The sequence below is a fragment of the Spinacia oleracea genome, chromosome 4 (genome assembly GCF_020520425.1).
Source record: "Spinacia oleracea cultivar Varoflay chromosome 4, BTI_SOV_V1, whole genome shotgun sequence".
NCBI lineage: Eukaryota > Viridiplantae > Streptophyta > Magnoliopsida > Caryophyllales > Amaranthaceae > Spinacia > Spinacia oleracea.
This window is the reverse complement of record NC_079490.1, coordinates 121,545,328-121,562,378: the sequence shown is the minus strand read 5'-3', so window position 1 is coordinate 121,562,378 and position 17,051 is coordinate 121,545,328. Positions and strand designations below refer to the sequence as shown.

The following is a 17,051-nucleotide window of genomic DNA, read 5'->3' as shown; positions in this document are numbered from 1 at the left end:
TAACAGCTCATAACTTCTTCAAACAAACTCAGATTCTTGCAAATAATATCTTGTTGGAAATCTACAGAATCCTGCTTTTCATTGTCGCTGGTCTCGCATCAATGGGCTTCTTAAATCTTGAGGTATGGCCCAAAGAGTTGAGGTCGGTCCGTTTCAGCAAAGACCACGTAAAAACGTTATAACTTATTCATTTTAAATCGGATTTGGGCTTATGTTAAGTCTATGGAAAGCTAATTCCAAGACCTATTCAATCATGTGATGTGCATGATCCAAATATTTAATTTATAAGATAGACTTTAACTTCATAAGGACGTATCATTTGCTAAACGGGCTAACGAGCGTATTCTAGGCACTCGTAAGCATTTTAAGTAACATGGCTTAACATTTACATGTATTGTGCGCAGTAAGTATAAGTTTGAGAAGTGTCATTGTATGAGATATGTTATTCTAGAGCTTGAAGGCAAGAACTAGAACATTGTGGCGCGCACAGGTGTGCTGTAATGCGGATATCACATTCTATCTTTCTATCAATGCAACCACATATTAAGCCGTATCGGGATGCGAATGCGACTAAATATGTGTCCATTCTATTTCAGGAAGCTTTCTATTTATAGAGTTTTTATATTTCATAAGTTATGTACCGGATGGTCTTTTCAGTCAGTTGAGGGTCGTTCTTCAGCTAATCAGAGTGCATTGTTGACAAGTGGGTTATAGTTTCATCATCGAACACACCGCTTCGGGACTAGGGACAAATGTATGCGTCTACAATGACGGAAATATAAATATTATCCAAGTCGAAGATATTGTCGCAAACGGAAATATGGTTCGTATCGGAAAATATTATCGGAAATAGAAATATTGCCGGAATCGAAAATTGCCGGAAACAGAAATATTACCAGAATCGGAAACATAGTAAAAATCGGAAAGATTATCGGAATAGAAACTATTAACGGGAACTTAAATATTGTTCGAATCAGAAATAAATTTCGGAATTGAAAAATGAATCGGAGGCAGGACGAGCGATTGCTCGACGAGCAAGCCTGCGAGACGCAAGGCCCGGCGCCTAGCAGGCCAGCGCGCGCGGAGCAGCAGCCATGGGCTAGCAGCCACAACGTAGCCTGCAAGGCAGCAAGGGCGGCGAGCACACACAACCACAACCGTGGGCCTGCAGTGCACGACAAAGGCTCCATGGGCCTGCAAGGCCTCGTGGGCGGCCAACAACCCTTGCGCGCCAAGGCCCGATGCCCCTCACGCTTTACTTAGGCGCCAAGTTACTTGGGCCATAAGTAAGATTGTTTTCCTAATCCTACAACAATTGGACTTCTATATATTTAACTAATCCTAGAATTGTAATGGAAATAGGTAACTAGAATCCTAATAGGTTTAGTTATTTGATTCCTAGTAGGATTACAATTCTCTATTTTCCACCCTATAAATATGTGGTTCATGATCACAATTTATACATCACATTTAATACATTATATTCAAGGGAGAATTTAATATTTGCATATCACATTTGTGGTTTTCCCGAGTGCACATAATACCTTATAGAATATTCTAGTCGGTTGAATCTAAGCCGGATACGGACGTGTTGTGGACTTGCTATGGAGGGACGACGTTTGGAGTCCTTTACTTGTTCTTGTTTGGTTAAGGAGCAGCTTGGTAAGGCACGCATCACATAGAGTGTATACCGAATTAGGCTAATTGACTACGTGAAAATTAATTTGGATTCCTGGCTTTTATGGTTTTTCTACATGAATTATATTGTTCATAACCTTACACTTTATTATCTTGGGGGAGAGGTAAGCTACATGGGGTCTACGTTTGTTTTGTTTTCTTATGGTCTTGCCTAGCTTGGGGGGTTGTTGGTGGAAGCTCCTTTTCTCTTTATTTGTTACTTCTTGCCCATGTCGTGTGGGATTGCATTCTTGTTGACTTCTTGTTGATAGATGTTGTTTTGGCAAAGGTAGCCTTTGTATACTAATATTGTTTTCTTTTTGAGTTTGTTTGTCAAACGCCTCCTTGATTTGGAGGTCATTTATCTACCATTGTCGATCCTGATGGTACTTATGGTGACTTCGTTTGTATGTTCAGTTCTTTGCGGGACTTTCTCCCATGATAATTCCGATAATATCATTCTAGCTCGTGCATTCTTTGTGGAATGGGTATACTTCATGTTGGGGAATTGGTTGGATGGGTAGTTGTGCCTCCCCTTGTTTTATTTTTAGGCGTTGAGGACACTGTCTAATTCAAGCTTGGGGGGATGAGATTTGATTGTTTGATGCCATTGATTATCTCTGATTGATGATTGCGTAATTTTGTGAATAATTTGTTGCTGATTTTCTTTGATTTGATTTGATTTTTATTTATTTCTTGTTTCTTTTTTTTTCTTTCTTTTTCATTCGTTTATTTTCTTTATTACTTTCCTTTATTTATTTTTATTTTCTTCTTTTTCTTTTTCCTTTTTCTTATTTCTTTCATTTTTTCTTTCCTTTTTATTTCTTTGAACATACATCAAACATCCAAAAATATTTTCCATTTTCCTTTTAATGAAGGCAAGTTTTTCTAGTTTTTTTAGGTTTTGTTCATGTTTCAGGCATAATTAAATTGGAACTTGTGACTTCGAATGCTTATATTCCTAGTTGGTAGAGGTGTGCACGGTCTTGGATGTCTAGGGTCGAATCTATAATTTTCATGCAAAGGTAGTTGTTTTTGAAGAGCATGATTCTTGATCCCTTCGCTTGTGGGAAGATGGAGTCGTTCTCTATAGTTTTTTGAAATGGAGAGCATGATATTAGCTACCCTTGTGTGAGGATATTGATTTTTCTAACCCATTTCTCAAACACACATTGCATTAGCGTCTTGGATCCTTGGCATTGAATTTCTCTTATCTAGAACTTGATTTCCTACCCGAGATTGCGACCGAACTACTCTAGGGGAAGATAAAGGCATTTCTTCGGTGACTATTTTCGTTTTGTAGTTTTAGGACATCATTTTTCTTATATTTTGTTTGTATTTGCCCCCTTGCTATCCATTTGAGTCTTATCCCTTCATTTCTTACTAGCTCATTACAAGCCGGTAGCTTTTGTTTTGTTTTTCACCCTTAGAAGTGATAGTGAAGCTTAGTTTTGTTGTGCTTTGAGTTGTGATTTGTGGTTTATATTTGAAAAGAGGAATGAAAAGTGGGTTCAAATGGAAAGTGTGGGAAAGTTTCTTGTATATGTTGAATAAAAAGAAAAGGCCAAAAATAGAGAAAAGGCAAAAAATATAGAAAAAATAAGGCAAATAGAAAAGTTTCACTTGAAACGCACACAAAAAAACGAAAAAGGAAACAAAGAAAAGTTCAAAAAGATGTTTAGTTTGATTTTGTTTGTTGAATAAGCTTAGAGGAACCCCAAATAAGTGGTATAGTTTGTTTTGGTCCTATTCTCTTGAGTTAAGTTCAATTTGATGCTTCACTTTAGGTTTTAGCTCCAAATCCCAAATGTTTCCACACCCTTCACCCTAGCATAACATTACACCTTAACATACCTTTTGACCTTAAAGAGTTGATTCATAGTCGGTGGAGGGAAGAATAAGTCAAGCCCATGGAGTGAGTTTGTCATGCCAATATTTTCGTGTAGCGTTCTCTTCTCTCTTAAAACTCTATTCTTTTCCGGCACCTTCGTGGTGCCATGAGGAGCCATCCTTAAAGCTGGATTTCAAACTAGAGAGAGAACGCGGTAAGAATGGTTGTAGGGGTATATAGGAGATTAAACTTCTTAGTTCTCTACGCCTTGCATGGACATCTATTAGCGTACGTACACTCGTTCATTGACTTAGAAATATTTGCATCCATTCTTGCTTATTCAATAATAAAAGCACCATTCTAGAACATTTGTGGTTTTTCTTTTTGTTTGTTTTCTTGTTTTTAGCTTTCTCTTTTTAGATGTTCCCTTGGCCATATTTGAAGAGTTATGGGTCAATCGCTTAGAAAACCATTGCGAGATCCCACTCCCGCTCATGAGCGATTGTGGCGTTCAAAGAGCTTGTTGCATGTGCTTAAATGCAACCATGATTCTTACGACATTGTGTTAGTGTTCATCCTTTTAGATCTTGGTAGATCTTCTCTTAATAAGCTCATTCTCCTCCCGTTTCATGATTGATTTGCTAGACGACTAGCAAAGGTTTAGCATGGGCAAGTTAGATGAGCGACATTTATGTCGCTCTAAAACTTTATTTTCTAGTTTTCGTTCTTATTTCCTCTTTTATTTTATGATTTTACTTATATTTTAAGTTTTAGTTTAATTCTTAATAATTTAGGCAAGTGGTGTGCCCGCACCCAATTATACACGGCTACACAAGCTCACAGAGGAGTTTCCAGAATTTATGAACTTTGCAGAGTGGTGCGTCCACACCCAAATCAGTGCGCCCGAACACGAAGGGAAGCCTCCATGTAAGAAATTTAATAATGCTATTGTAAGTCGCCAAAATGAGCCTTCTAGCGAGGTGTGCCCGCACCGGCCTTTGTAGTTGCACCCCAGATTTTCCATTGCGCCTTCAAACGCATTAGCCCCTCGGAGACGTGCGCCCGCACCATTTTTTGTTATTTTAAATTCTGGGTTTCCGCTCACTCATCGGTACACCCACACCCATTATTTGTGCGCCCTTGCATAGCCTTTTTGGTGCTCCCGCGCCTTATTTGTGCGCCCGCACCATTGTCCGGATTTTTCTATCACTTAGCTTATGTTTTCCTTTTTAGGAAAGATTATAAATACTCATTTTCCCCAATTTTTGGGGGATTCGATTATTGTTCTAATTTTCAGAATAATTAGAATTTAGAGAGATAAACACTTAGCCTTAGGTTTGTTTCTTTGAAGAATCCATTCCATGTGTAGATCAATTTGAAGCTTCCAATAAATTTCTTTCTCCTTAATCTTGTCCTTTCATTATTGTTCTTTCAATATTGCTCTTCAATTTTGTTCACTTTGTGATTAGTATTGATTACCTCCACACTAAAAAAAACCTCAAAAATATTTTTATTTGATTTTGTTGATTTTAATTTCGTTTTTGATTAATTAGCATGATTCATTGTTTGATTTCAATAGTTAGCTTGCATTCTACTTCCATGGGTTTAGAATAATTGCTTGCTAGGGCTAGGGGTGAAGCTTGGGTAGTAAATGGGGAATTAGAAGGGAACTAATGCCAATTTTGGGAATAAATAATGATGTGTTGATTTGGATTTCCATGTCTAGCTTGATTAGTGATTAGAGTGCTTGTTGCTAGTTTGTCAAGAATTGAGAATTAGTAAAGGAATATGGGCCAACTTGTTGATTTTATGAGTCTCTCTAGTTTTAAGGTGATGTGAGAGCATGCTATTGAGATTAGATGACTAATGCATTATATCCGAGAGGTGTTGAATGTTATATTTATGGTTTGCTCCCATTAATTCATGTCCTGGCAATGTTGAGGTTGTAAATCCTTCGCCTTATCCCAATGAAACCATGTCAATCAATCCCCAATCCCCTAGTTGTTTCCTTATTAATCTTCTATTCCATAGTTGTTAGCCTTGTTAGCATGTTAGTGAACTATATTCTTCTCTCGTTCTAAACTAGCACGTGCCTTAGTTTGTTAAACTCATTTCCATTCCGTTCTCTTGGGACGATCCTTATAGTTGCCACTGTAGCTGATATAGTTGGTTTGTTTAATTAAGATTGTATAAATTTTGTTTGACTTAGTGGTGGTTGTTTAATGACGCAAAAAATCGCTCGTCACCGACCCTCCAATCAACGGCAACAATCGTGTTATTTTTGAACTGCAGCTGCAGGTAGTGCGGGAGCACCGGCCATGCTGGAAAATACGCAGGCAGTGCGGGCGCTTACAGTTAGGTGTTGGCACACCACTTGCTTAAATTCCTTTCTTTTCCTTTGAATTCGTCCAAGTTCCTACAAAATTAAAATAAACGAATAAAACGAAATAAAACTAAGGAAAACGGTCTAAGCTAAGATTTATTAAGAAGAAATTAAAATTAAAAATATAAGTAAAATCATAGAATAAAAGAAGAAATAAGAACGAAAACTAGATGAAAACGATAAGAAAATAAAGTTTTAGAGCGACATAAATGTCGCTCATCACTTAGTGGAAGCTTTTCACCCATACTTCTCTTCCTTTGCGAGAGCCTTCAATGATAGTGATGAGATGGGATGACGAGGATGCCGCGAAACTTGAACTCGGACCCAATTGGTGTGGTCCATCTCTCTTTTAGATTAGCGGGACATCCATACTCCGTGCGCCGCTTTAACTTGGCCTAAAAGTAGGAGAGAGGAGCTCTCCATCGAAAACAAGCAAAGAAAGGTAATAGAGTAGAAACAACTCTAAATGCAACTATATGCAACTATACTACACTAATACGTACACAAAAGAGCTAGATCCTAATTGGCTCCTAATGATGTGCAAATTACAAGCATATCAAGCACCCCTAAGCTAAACTCTTTCTCGTCCTCAAGCAAGACACATATATATAGAGTGAAGCTTGATTGAAGCAAGAGGAAAATGATGAAACATTAAGAGTTCAGACCACTTATGTCTTTCATCACAACACCAAGATCGATTTTTTTTTTTTTTTTTTTTTTTTGAGGAAGTAAGACCTAAACCTTACGTTGTGATATCATGTTAGATATTATGAACTCTGTTAATTGGAGTGTTGTCATTGATCAGTTATATATAGTGGATTACAACATTAGTCCTAACTGTATTAGAAAACCTAATACAACTAAAATTCTATATAAAAATATCCTAAGAGATTCTTTCTCTATCAAAATCCATAACTATTAATATAAAATTGTATTTGATAACATAAAATATATGTATATATAGTTTTATACTCGTAAGACTTAAAGACGGTATTAATCAAAACGTTAAACTATCTCAACATCTAAAAGGTATCATGCATCACTAACTTGGCAATCATTACTACTTGGATTAATAACCACAAAATGCCCCTTTGCCCCGTAAAGGGTTTTTCAAAGCATGAAACTGGGAAAAATATACTTCATCTGTTCTTATTTATATGACACAATAATTTAGTTACGTTTGTCAATGCACGATTTCAAACATTAATATCTTCAATTATGAATAAGAAAAAATTATAAAATGTTGATATTTTAAAAAAAAAGTATTTATTGAGACGAATCAAACAAGACCCCACACGACTATGTTTTTTCTTAAGTATAAATCACAAATTGAAATCAAAGGAGCTTGTGTGAATAGTGTCAAAACCCCAATTGTGTTATATAAATAAGAATAGAGAAAGTATATATATATATATATATATATATATATATATATATATATATATATATATATATATATCGATTTGAAGAGTGTTAGAGTTATGGTATATCTAGGCTTCTAGTATGTTTAGGAAACTAGAGTTGTGTTAGTTTAGGAATCTAATAGAGTCTTAAAACTAATAGAGTTATGTTATAGGTTTCTATATAAACCAATGATGTAACCAAGTTATGATTAAGCCATTCAATCTTATTATCTTCAATCAATATTATTGTTCTCTATAGTGTATCATGGTGTCAGAGCTATCCATATATAATTTTGGATTGATCCTACGCTTCCGCAAATAGTCTCCTGTCGTGGGTATGAGTTAAAAACCCACCGGCTGGATTTGTTAACTCTCTAATATTTTTTTTCCTATATAATTAAGCGTAATCTAGAACTTAATAAAGGGTGATCGGTTAGTTTTTGTTGATGGTGTTTGCTTTGCTCATTGACGTGACTATGCTTTGCTCATTGACGTGACTATGCTTTGAGTGTAATTTTTCATGTTTTGGTTGACATTAAATATAAAGCGGAGATGAAACTAGATTGGTGTTGCTGCTGTTAGAGTTGGTTTTTTTTTGTGCGTGCAAGAGTGTACTTGCAATCGCGTGTGCAGTAGTGTACCTGCGCTAGTGTGACTAATCGTTGATGTAGTGTGCAAGTTTCAATCGGACAAGGAGTGTACCTGTTCGTTGGTTTTGCGCGGAATCCAAAGCAGGAGTGTACCTGCTTTTGTGTTGGTGCTCAACGTGTCCTAGCATCGCCAAACCCTTCACCAGTTATTGCGGAGTGTACCACAACAAAGAAACAGGAGTGTACCTGTTTGTCTCGACATCAAATCGATGGTTTTGTCGTCATGATTTTACACTTCAATCGTACCGTTCGTGTTACTGCCGTTACGATTGTGGGGGAGTGTTAGAGTTATGGTATATCTAGGATTCTAGTATGTTTAGGAAACTAGAGTTGTGTTAGTTTAGAAATCTAATAAAGTCCTAAATCTAATAGAGTTATGTATAGTTTTCTATATAAACCAATAATGTAACCAAATAATGATTAAGCCATTTAATCATATTATCGTCAATCAATATTATCGTTCTCTATAGTCTATCAAAGAGTGGGTTTAGATCTGTAACACGGAGAGTGGTTGGCTGGTTACATAATATGTCACATGAAAGCAGCCCAGCAAACATACATAGATTCCTTTTCTCCACATGTTTTGTTCACCAAATTCCATTTTTGAAGATGGAATGATGGATATATGATAAGTACTTCTTAATTATAAGATTCCTTATAATTCATTGTATCAATAGGAAGTTAACTTATACTAACGTGTTTTTTTTATTTGATGTTAGCACCCGGTTAACCCTTAGGGCTAATCCGGATTTAGGGTAAGTTATGGGTGAATAGGTTTCAGGCCTTCCTAATTGTTGTTATGGGAAATCGAATATGGGTCCTTCCTACTAAGTTCAGCCCCAATCACCACTAGACCAACATATAATTGATAATTTATATTAAAATGTGACTAGCTCTACAACGCACTATTGGTTTTTTCACCTTATTTCTAGGAAGTTTTTGTTTCAGGAATTAAAACCAATTTCAGAAATTCGAATAAAATAAGGGTTTCAAATTTCAACTAACATAATTTCAGAAAATGTAAAAGAAATTTAGATAAATAAAAATCAAGTAAATAGAATAAAATAATACGAAGTACTTTTGTATATGGATCGTATTTTATTACTAACTCCTTGGCCCTACAATTGATTTTCATAGTTGACGACCATATTATAGATATACGTAGGCAATCTGCACTAGCTTAGGTCAATCGTTATCAAGTGCATCGCACATAAAATCCAATTTAATTAGTTGGAATCTACTCCAACACCCAACACCCAACACATATTCAGAGTACATCCACTACATTTTGGGGGATACAACGTAATTACGTGAGTACTAAATTGTGTAATTATATCCTGGGGGACATGTGTTACGGTGCAATTATATTAAGATTAAGATTAAGAATTTGTTTATTTCAATTAATTAAATAATTAGATTATACATAGACAAATTGAAATGATCAACTTCCACGTAGACATAATATACTTGATTAATTAAGGCTAAAATGAAGACAAGTCACAGCTTTCTGCAGCCAACTTTGTCTAATACGAAGTAATTGTTTTTATCATATACTCAAGTTAATTAATTAGTTACTTAGGTTATTTAAAAAAAAAAAAAAAATTAGTTACTTAGGTCTTAGGGATACAAGATAAAGATTGTGACTAAATTAATTAGATTAGAAACAAATGGCAAATTACTAGTGGTTCCTAAAAGAACTTCTAGATTGAAGGATCTCACCGATAATCGAATTCCAAGTTTATTTACTTTTACACAATAGTCTCCGGCTAAGCCAGAAGCCATTTCGACAAATTAATTAGGGTAATCAGTTTCCTTGAATTGTATTTCTCTATCAACGTGTAGTTATATAATATAAACTAAGCTATGGGCTCTTAGCTAAATATATTAAATACGATTATATACTTGAGGCCCAAATACAATATAAGTCCTAATACCCCTCCTCAAGTTGGAGCATGGGGATTACAAATGCCCAACTTGCGAAGTAAGAAGAGAAACTGACGCTTGTCCAATGCCTTCGTGAAGATGTCGGTAAGCTGAATATGTGTAGAGACGTGGCTTGGAGTAATAACGCCCTCATGGATAGCATCCCGAACGTAATGACAATCGATCTCAATATGTTTAGTAAGTTCATGGAAAACAGGATTATGTGCGATGTGCAGAGCGGACTTGCTATCACAGTATAAGGGCATGGCGCGGGCATCATCAATGCGGAGACTATGGAGCAAAGCTTTAAGCCACTTCAATTCTGACGTAATGGTAGCCATAGCACGGTATTCGGCTTCTGCAGACGAGCGAGAAACAGTGTGTTGTTTCTTAGTTTTCCAGGACACGGGTGAACCACCAAGAAACACAACCCAACGTGTGAGAGATCTCCTCGTCAGAGGGCAACTTGCCCAATCAGAATCACACCACCCGGACAGTAACGTAACAAATCACATTCTGCCAGTAGAAGAATGCCTTGACCTGGCCACCCCTTCAAGTACCGTACTGCCCGTATAGCAGCATCCAAATGCTCTTGTCGCGGCGCCTGCATGAATTGAGCCAAAATATGTAAAGTGTAGGCCAAGTCGGGCCTAGTGAAAGACAAATAGATGAGACGACCCACGAGCCGGCGATAAGGCTCCGGATCCTCTAGCAAAGCACCAGACGCAAGAGCGAGATTGTGATTCTGTTCTATCGGGAAACCAACTGGCTTTGAGCCTAATAAGCCCGTGTCTGCGATAATGTCGAGGGTGTATTTTCTTTGACATAGAAAAATCCCCTCCGGACTGCGAGCCACCTCAATGCCAAGAAAATATTTCAAGACGCCCAAATCCTTCATATGAAAACATTCTCCCAAATACTGTTTAAAAGAAGCAATAGCGGAAGAGTCATTACCAGATATAATCAAGTCATCCACATAGACTAGCACATTGAGTTGAGTCTGATCTTTAACAAAAGTGAAAAGTGAGTAGTCCGAATAAGACTGAAGAAAACCATAATTCCGTAAAGATGCAACTAACTTAGCAAACTAACACCTAGGTGCTTGTTTCAAACCATAGAGAGACTTTTTCAAACGACAAACCATTCCCGGCTTTCCCGCATTGAATCCTGGGGGTAATTTCATGTACACTTCCTCATCGAGATCACCATGCAAGAACGCATTGTGAACATCCATCTGATGCAATTCCCAATTCTTTGTTGCCGCAACCGCAAGAAAAGCCCGAACAGTAACCATTTTAGCCACTGGCGCAAAGGTCTCGTTGTAATCAAGACCTTGAACTTGATGATTGCCAAAGACAACTAAACGTGCTTTCAGACGTTCAATAGTTCCGTCTGCATGAAATTTGATCTTATAGACCCATTTGCAACCAAGAGCTTTCTTTCCCGGTGGTAATTCCTCCATCACCCAAGTCTCATTATCCTCTAGAGCTCCAATTTCTTTTTGCATAGCCTCCCTCCAGCCAGGATCTTTCATGGCCTCATTAAAAGTCCGAGGCTCAAGGCCTGCAAGCACAGCTGCAAGAAATATACGATGTCGCAAGGAAAAATTATCAAGATTCACAAAATGTGCTATAGGATAGGGAGTACCTGAGGAGCGGGTGGAGGATGATGAACGGGTGGATGGACTCGTAGCTTGGACAGTGAGCGTGACAAAATTCTTGAGTAGGACCGATGGACGCTTGAGACGACAACCATTTCCCAAACCAATAGGTCCATCAATGGACTGATTATCATCACTCAGCGCTGCAACCTTGGAATGGGCCTGCTGGCCACTCGGCCCAGTAAGACAAGCTGACGCAGGCTGAGTAGTGGGAGAGCAAGGAGAACCCGGTGGAGCAGTAGAAATTGGGCCAGCAAGAGGAAGGTCCGCCTGGGCCTATGAAGGAGATGGAGTGGGACTGGGCTCTAGCTCAGAGTCAGTGAATGCCACTGCCTCACCGTGGGGTGAGTCCAAATTGTGAGGCACGTCATTGTGCAAAGGGATTTCTAACTCATCCAAAAGAGGAGCATTAACACCCAAATTTCCACCATTTAATACATTTGCATCACCAATTTCTTCAGCCTGTTGATCAATAAATGGAAATTCGTTTTCGTGAAATTTGACATCACGAGAGACGAATATTTCAGAAGTGTCCATGTCGTACATTTTCCACCCCTTCTTGCCATTCGGATAACCAACGAAAGCACATTTCCTACTTCGAGATACAAATTTATGACCCTTGGCTCTTTGATTATATGCATAACTAAGGCAACCAAAAACCCGTAAATTATCCAAGTCGGGCTCTTTGCCAAACAAAATCTCAAAAGGGGTCTTATTTTGTAACAAGCCGGAAGGCGTTCGATTAATCAAGTAAACTGCACCCAAAATGCATTCCCCCCAAAGAGAAATTGGAAGATTGCCCTCGAACATTAATGCCCTAGCAACATTCAAAATATGTTGATGCTTACGTTCAACCCGACCGTTTTGTTGAGGAGTACCAACACAAGAAGTTTGAAATATAATGCCATTTTCATCAAAATAATTCAACATAAATTTGAATTCCGTGCCATTATCACTTCTAACAAATCTAACAGTAGTATCAAATTGACGTTCAATCATAGCAAAAAAAGATCGAAAAGCTTGGTAAACTTCTGTTTTCGAATGTAATAAGTACACCCACACTGCTCTAGAAAAATCATCTACTAAAGTCAAAAAATAATGGGCACCACTAGTAGATTGAATAGAATTACGGCCCCATAAATCACAATGAATTAACTCAAAAATTCGACTAGCCTTGCTATCACTAACAGGAAAACTGTCACGATGTTGTTTGGCCTGAGGACAAATACCACAAGCTTTATTTAATTTCTTCAAAACATTACTGGAACAATTCTTAATTGCAGGTACTAACTTGAGAACTCTATCAGACGGATGCCCCAGTCGACGATGCCATAACTCAAATGTAGAAATTACAGGAACGGTCACCGCACACACTGTTGGTATGTCTCGAAAATAATAGAGTCCATCTTTCCGTTCACTGACTCCAATCAGGCTCCCCGAATGTTGGTCCTGTATAGCACAAAGAGAATCAGTGAATTTAACGATACAATTTGAATTATCAATCATTTGCGACACCGATATTAAATTGCAAGGTAAATTAGGAACATATAAGACATTATAAAGTATTAATGTGCTTGATAGTGCTGCTTGGCCTTCCATGGTAGCAATGACAGTATTGCCGTCCAGTAAGCCAACATGAGAGGCAACAATAGATTCCATATTCGTTAATCGAGAAGCATCACCAGTGACATGCCGAGAGGCGCCCGTATCAATTATCCATGGTAATGTAAAACACTTACCAGTCATTTTATCCAATTGGGAGTTACTGTTATTATTGAGCATATTTAGCAAAGCACGAATTTGGTCCTGCGAATACTCCACAGGAGTTCCTGGAACACCCGAAGCCACAACCCCGGTACTGCCGTCCACCAACAGACTGCTGCCAAACACCGCGTTGGCCCGGGCAGTCACACCGCGGCCACTCTGAGCAGGCACAGAACTGGACAGACCCGCACGCAAAGTTGTCCCCTTTGTCTGACGAGCTTTCATCTCTTCATACCACTCCGGATAACCATGGAGCTTGAAACAAGAGCTGCTGTCATGTCCGTCTCGGTTACAGTGAGTGCAGTGAAGCTGAGACTTATCCGGCCTGTGAACCCTGCCCTTTGAATGCTCAGCCTGAACAGAAAATATGGACTGGGTTTGCACACTGTCAGTTATAGCTTTAGAGTTTGCAATGGCACAGGAACACTCTTCTTGAACAAATGCAAGGTACGCTTCATCCAGCGTAGGCATAGGCACTCGTGACAAGAGATTCGTGCGGACCGTAGCATACAAATCATCATTGACTCCAATGAGAAACTGGTGCAGCACTTCTTCATCCCGATCGGCAGCGAGCTTGCCCGTCATGTTACACGAGCATTGTCCACATTCACAGGTTCGCAGTGGTTTAAATTGAACCAAGTCATCGTATAGACCTGTGAGGATGGTGTGATATTCCTCCATGGACACGCCCTTCCCCTTCTTACACGATGCAATCTGCCCACGAAGTTGTTGTAGACGAGGGCCAATCGCAACCCCAAATTTCTTAGCCAAGAAGTCCCACAACTTCTTTGCATTGTCGTGAAAAGGAATAGATGCAACAACCTTTGGGTCCATACTCCGCAACATCCACGAGACGAGCATAGAATTAACTGTCACCCAATCGAGTTGCTTGGTCTTGTCAGTAGGTTGGGTCATCGAATCATTCACAAACATAAATTTTTGGCGCGATTGTAGGGCCAATTGCATTGCCCTAGCCCACGCCATATAGTTCTCATCACCCCGTAACATTACGTGGGTAATTATAGTGCCCGGTTGATCTCCAGAACCCAAGTAATACGGAGATGCGGGGTCGATCTTACCTTCGTTGTCCATGACTGTTCAAGAGAAACACACTGGTGATACCTTGAAGAGAAGCGGAAGAGAAGAAGAAAGAAACGGAAAAAAAAATTTGTAGGTTTTAGGGTTTGATAGGCTGCTAGCTCTGATACCATGACAAATTAATTAGGGTAATCAGTTTCCTTGAATTGTATTTCTCATCAACGTGTAGTTATATAATACAAACTAAGCTATGGGCTCTTAGCTAAATATATTAAATACAATTATATACTTGAGGCCCAAATACAATATATGCCCTAATACATTTCTTACCTTTTTCCCTCGTGTATTTATACTATAGAGTATATGATCAAGATTCATCACTGGATGTTTGGGATATAAGGATACTAAAAGTTTGTACTCCGTATGTTTTTTTGATAAATTAGTGGCTTAGCAGCGCCCATGACGCGCGATATGTTTGAAATACATAATCTCGCGGTAATTTTGGTCTGATTCTCTATGTGTAATAATTATACTAATGCCAAAGAACTTACTTGATATCTTATCGTGTAAAAATATGAACATCAACTTTTTAGAGTTAACTTTTTCATTTAATAATTTTTTTTTTTGTAAGCAAGTTAAGATATTATTAATCAATCACCACTAATTTAAAACAATAATGGGGAGAGGAGAGAGCTCTAACATACCCAAAACAACCAAGAGGCTAAGAGCACCTAGCTTTGTACAACTGAAACACATAGATTACAAACTGTGAAACCAAACAAGATCACTGGTAGAGACCTTCTTGCCAATAAGATTATGCACTCTATGTCTGACATCCCCCTGAATTTTTTAAACTGTTTTCTGAATGGTAGGCACTTGCAGTTGACAGATGCCAGAGTTTCTGGCTTTCCACACATGATATACAATTGTTGTAGCAGTGGTGTAAGCTACTCCCCTTCTTAACTCACTAGGTGCAGTTCTCTGTAACCACCTGAACAATATATTAAGGCCAGTTTTATAATGGGAAAACCCAAGCCATTTCATTACTGCATTACCACAGTCAACACTATATTTACACCCAAAGTACAAGTGATCCACATTTTTTGGATGAGCTCCACATATTGGAAAGACACAGTCAGTAGTAATCCCCGTTCAGTGTAGCCTGGTTCTGGTTTTCAGCTTGTCTAGTGTTTTCATCCACGGGATGAACCTATGTTTAGGAATAGACAATCTATTCCAGATATATCTGTGCCATTGAACTTTATCTCCTTGAGCTAGATTCTTCAGGTACATCTCTTTAATGGAGCAACTAGTTGCCATAAGCCATTGAGTATGGCCCTGCTAAATGAAATAGTTCTTAACCTGACATATATGCTTCACAACCCAGCTTGCAGAAGAAGAGGGAGTGACCTGAACCCAATTATTATCTTTAACATACAAGGCATGAACCCACTTTACCCATAGGTTGTCTTTTTCTGATCAATGGGCCAGGCTAGCTTGCGTACAGCTGCCTGATTCCATATCATAAGGTTTGTAAACCCCAATCCACCCTGGATTTTGGGCCAACACAACTTATCCCTTGCAACAGATCCAGGACTGATGTCATCATAGTTACCATGCCACAGAAAAGTTCTGCAGATGGCATTGATCTTTTTTATTAGAGCTACTCTTCTACATCTAGGGTGGTAACTGAAGTTAGGGTGTTCACTAACAGCAACCATAGCCCTAGTGAAATATTCCATGTAGAGAGTGGACCAGAGGGGAGAGAGGGGATCACCTTTTGTTAAGCCTCTCCAAGGCTGGATGAGATCAGTTAGCACCCCATTGATCAAAATGGAGTGTTGGGTGGTTGTAAGGCAGGTCATGATTAAGTTGACAAAGTGAGTTGGGAACTCCAAGTCTATCATGATCTCCCTAATGAACCCCGATTCAACTGTGTCATATGCTTTCCTTAATTCTAGCTTCATTAAGCATCACTTAGCCTATTGACTTTTCCTATACATCTTCATTGGATCCTGACAAACAAGAACACTGTGAAGAATTGACCTGCCAGCCACAAATGCTCCTTGATTACGAGAAATGATATCAGGGAGCACAGAGTTGAGTTGGCTACACAAAAACTTTGAAATACTCTTGTAAAGCACAAAGCAACATGCAATAGGTGTGAAGTCCCCCAAAGTTGCAGGCACACTGACTTTAGGCACCAGGGTGATATTTGTGACATTTATCTCTCTTATAATTCTCCTTATGAGGAAAAAATCATTCACATCAGCATGAATATCATCATTCATAATGTTCAAAGAGTGTTTGAAGAAAAGGCTACCAAACTCAACCATGCCAGGTGCTTTGTTACTTGGAATGTGATGAGCGGCATTTATGTCGTTCCTAGCTTAGGATTTTAGTTCATTTTATTTGCATTTTATTATTATATTTACTTAGTTTTATCGTTTTTAGTTCATTTATCGCATTTTTGCATTAATCGTAATATTTTCTCGTCTTGCGTATATTTTAGTCGTTTTTGCTCTAAACGTGCCTTTTGTGCGCATTCTCATTGCATAAAGGTAATTTTGCGTATTAACGGGCTAAATAATGTGTCATTATGCTTGACGAAGTTTAATAGGATTTTGCGATTTGTAAAAATGCGATACGAATTAATAATATACTATTGGATTTAATAAATGTGCTAGGCGATTTTACAACTTAGCTATGCATTGTTTGTTGT

At 38.3% G+C, this 17,051-nt stretch overlaps 1 protein-coding gene across 1 annotated transcript; it reads right to left on the bottom strand.

Annotated features, from left to right (window-relative positions):
* Positions 1-16,311: 16,311 nt before the first annotated feature.
* Positions 16,312-16,665, bottom strand: LOC130471836 (uncharacterized). Its single transcript, XM_056842163.1, has one exon. It carries the CDS (start codon positions 16,663-16,665, stop codon positions 16,312-16,314), a length of 354 nt encoding a protein of 117 aa, XP_056698141.1.
* Positions 16,666-17,051: the final 386 nt, after the last annotated feature.

What these genes read in the sequence shown, in the direction of transcription:
- LOC130471836 (XM_056842163.1), bottom strand. Translation starts at nt 16,665, where the DNA reads ATGGTTGAGTTTGGTAGCCTTTTCTTCAAACACTCTTTGAACATTATG.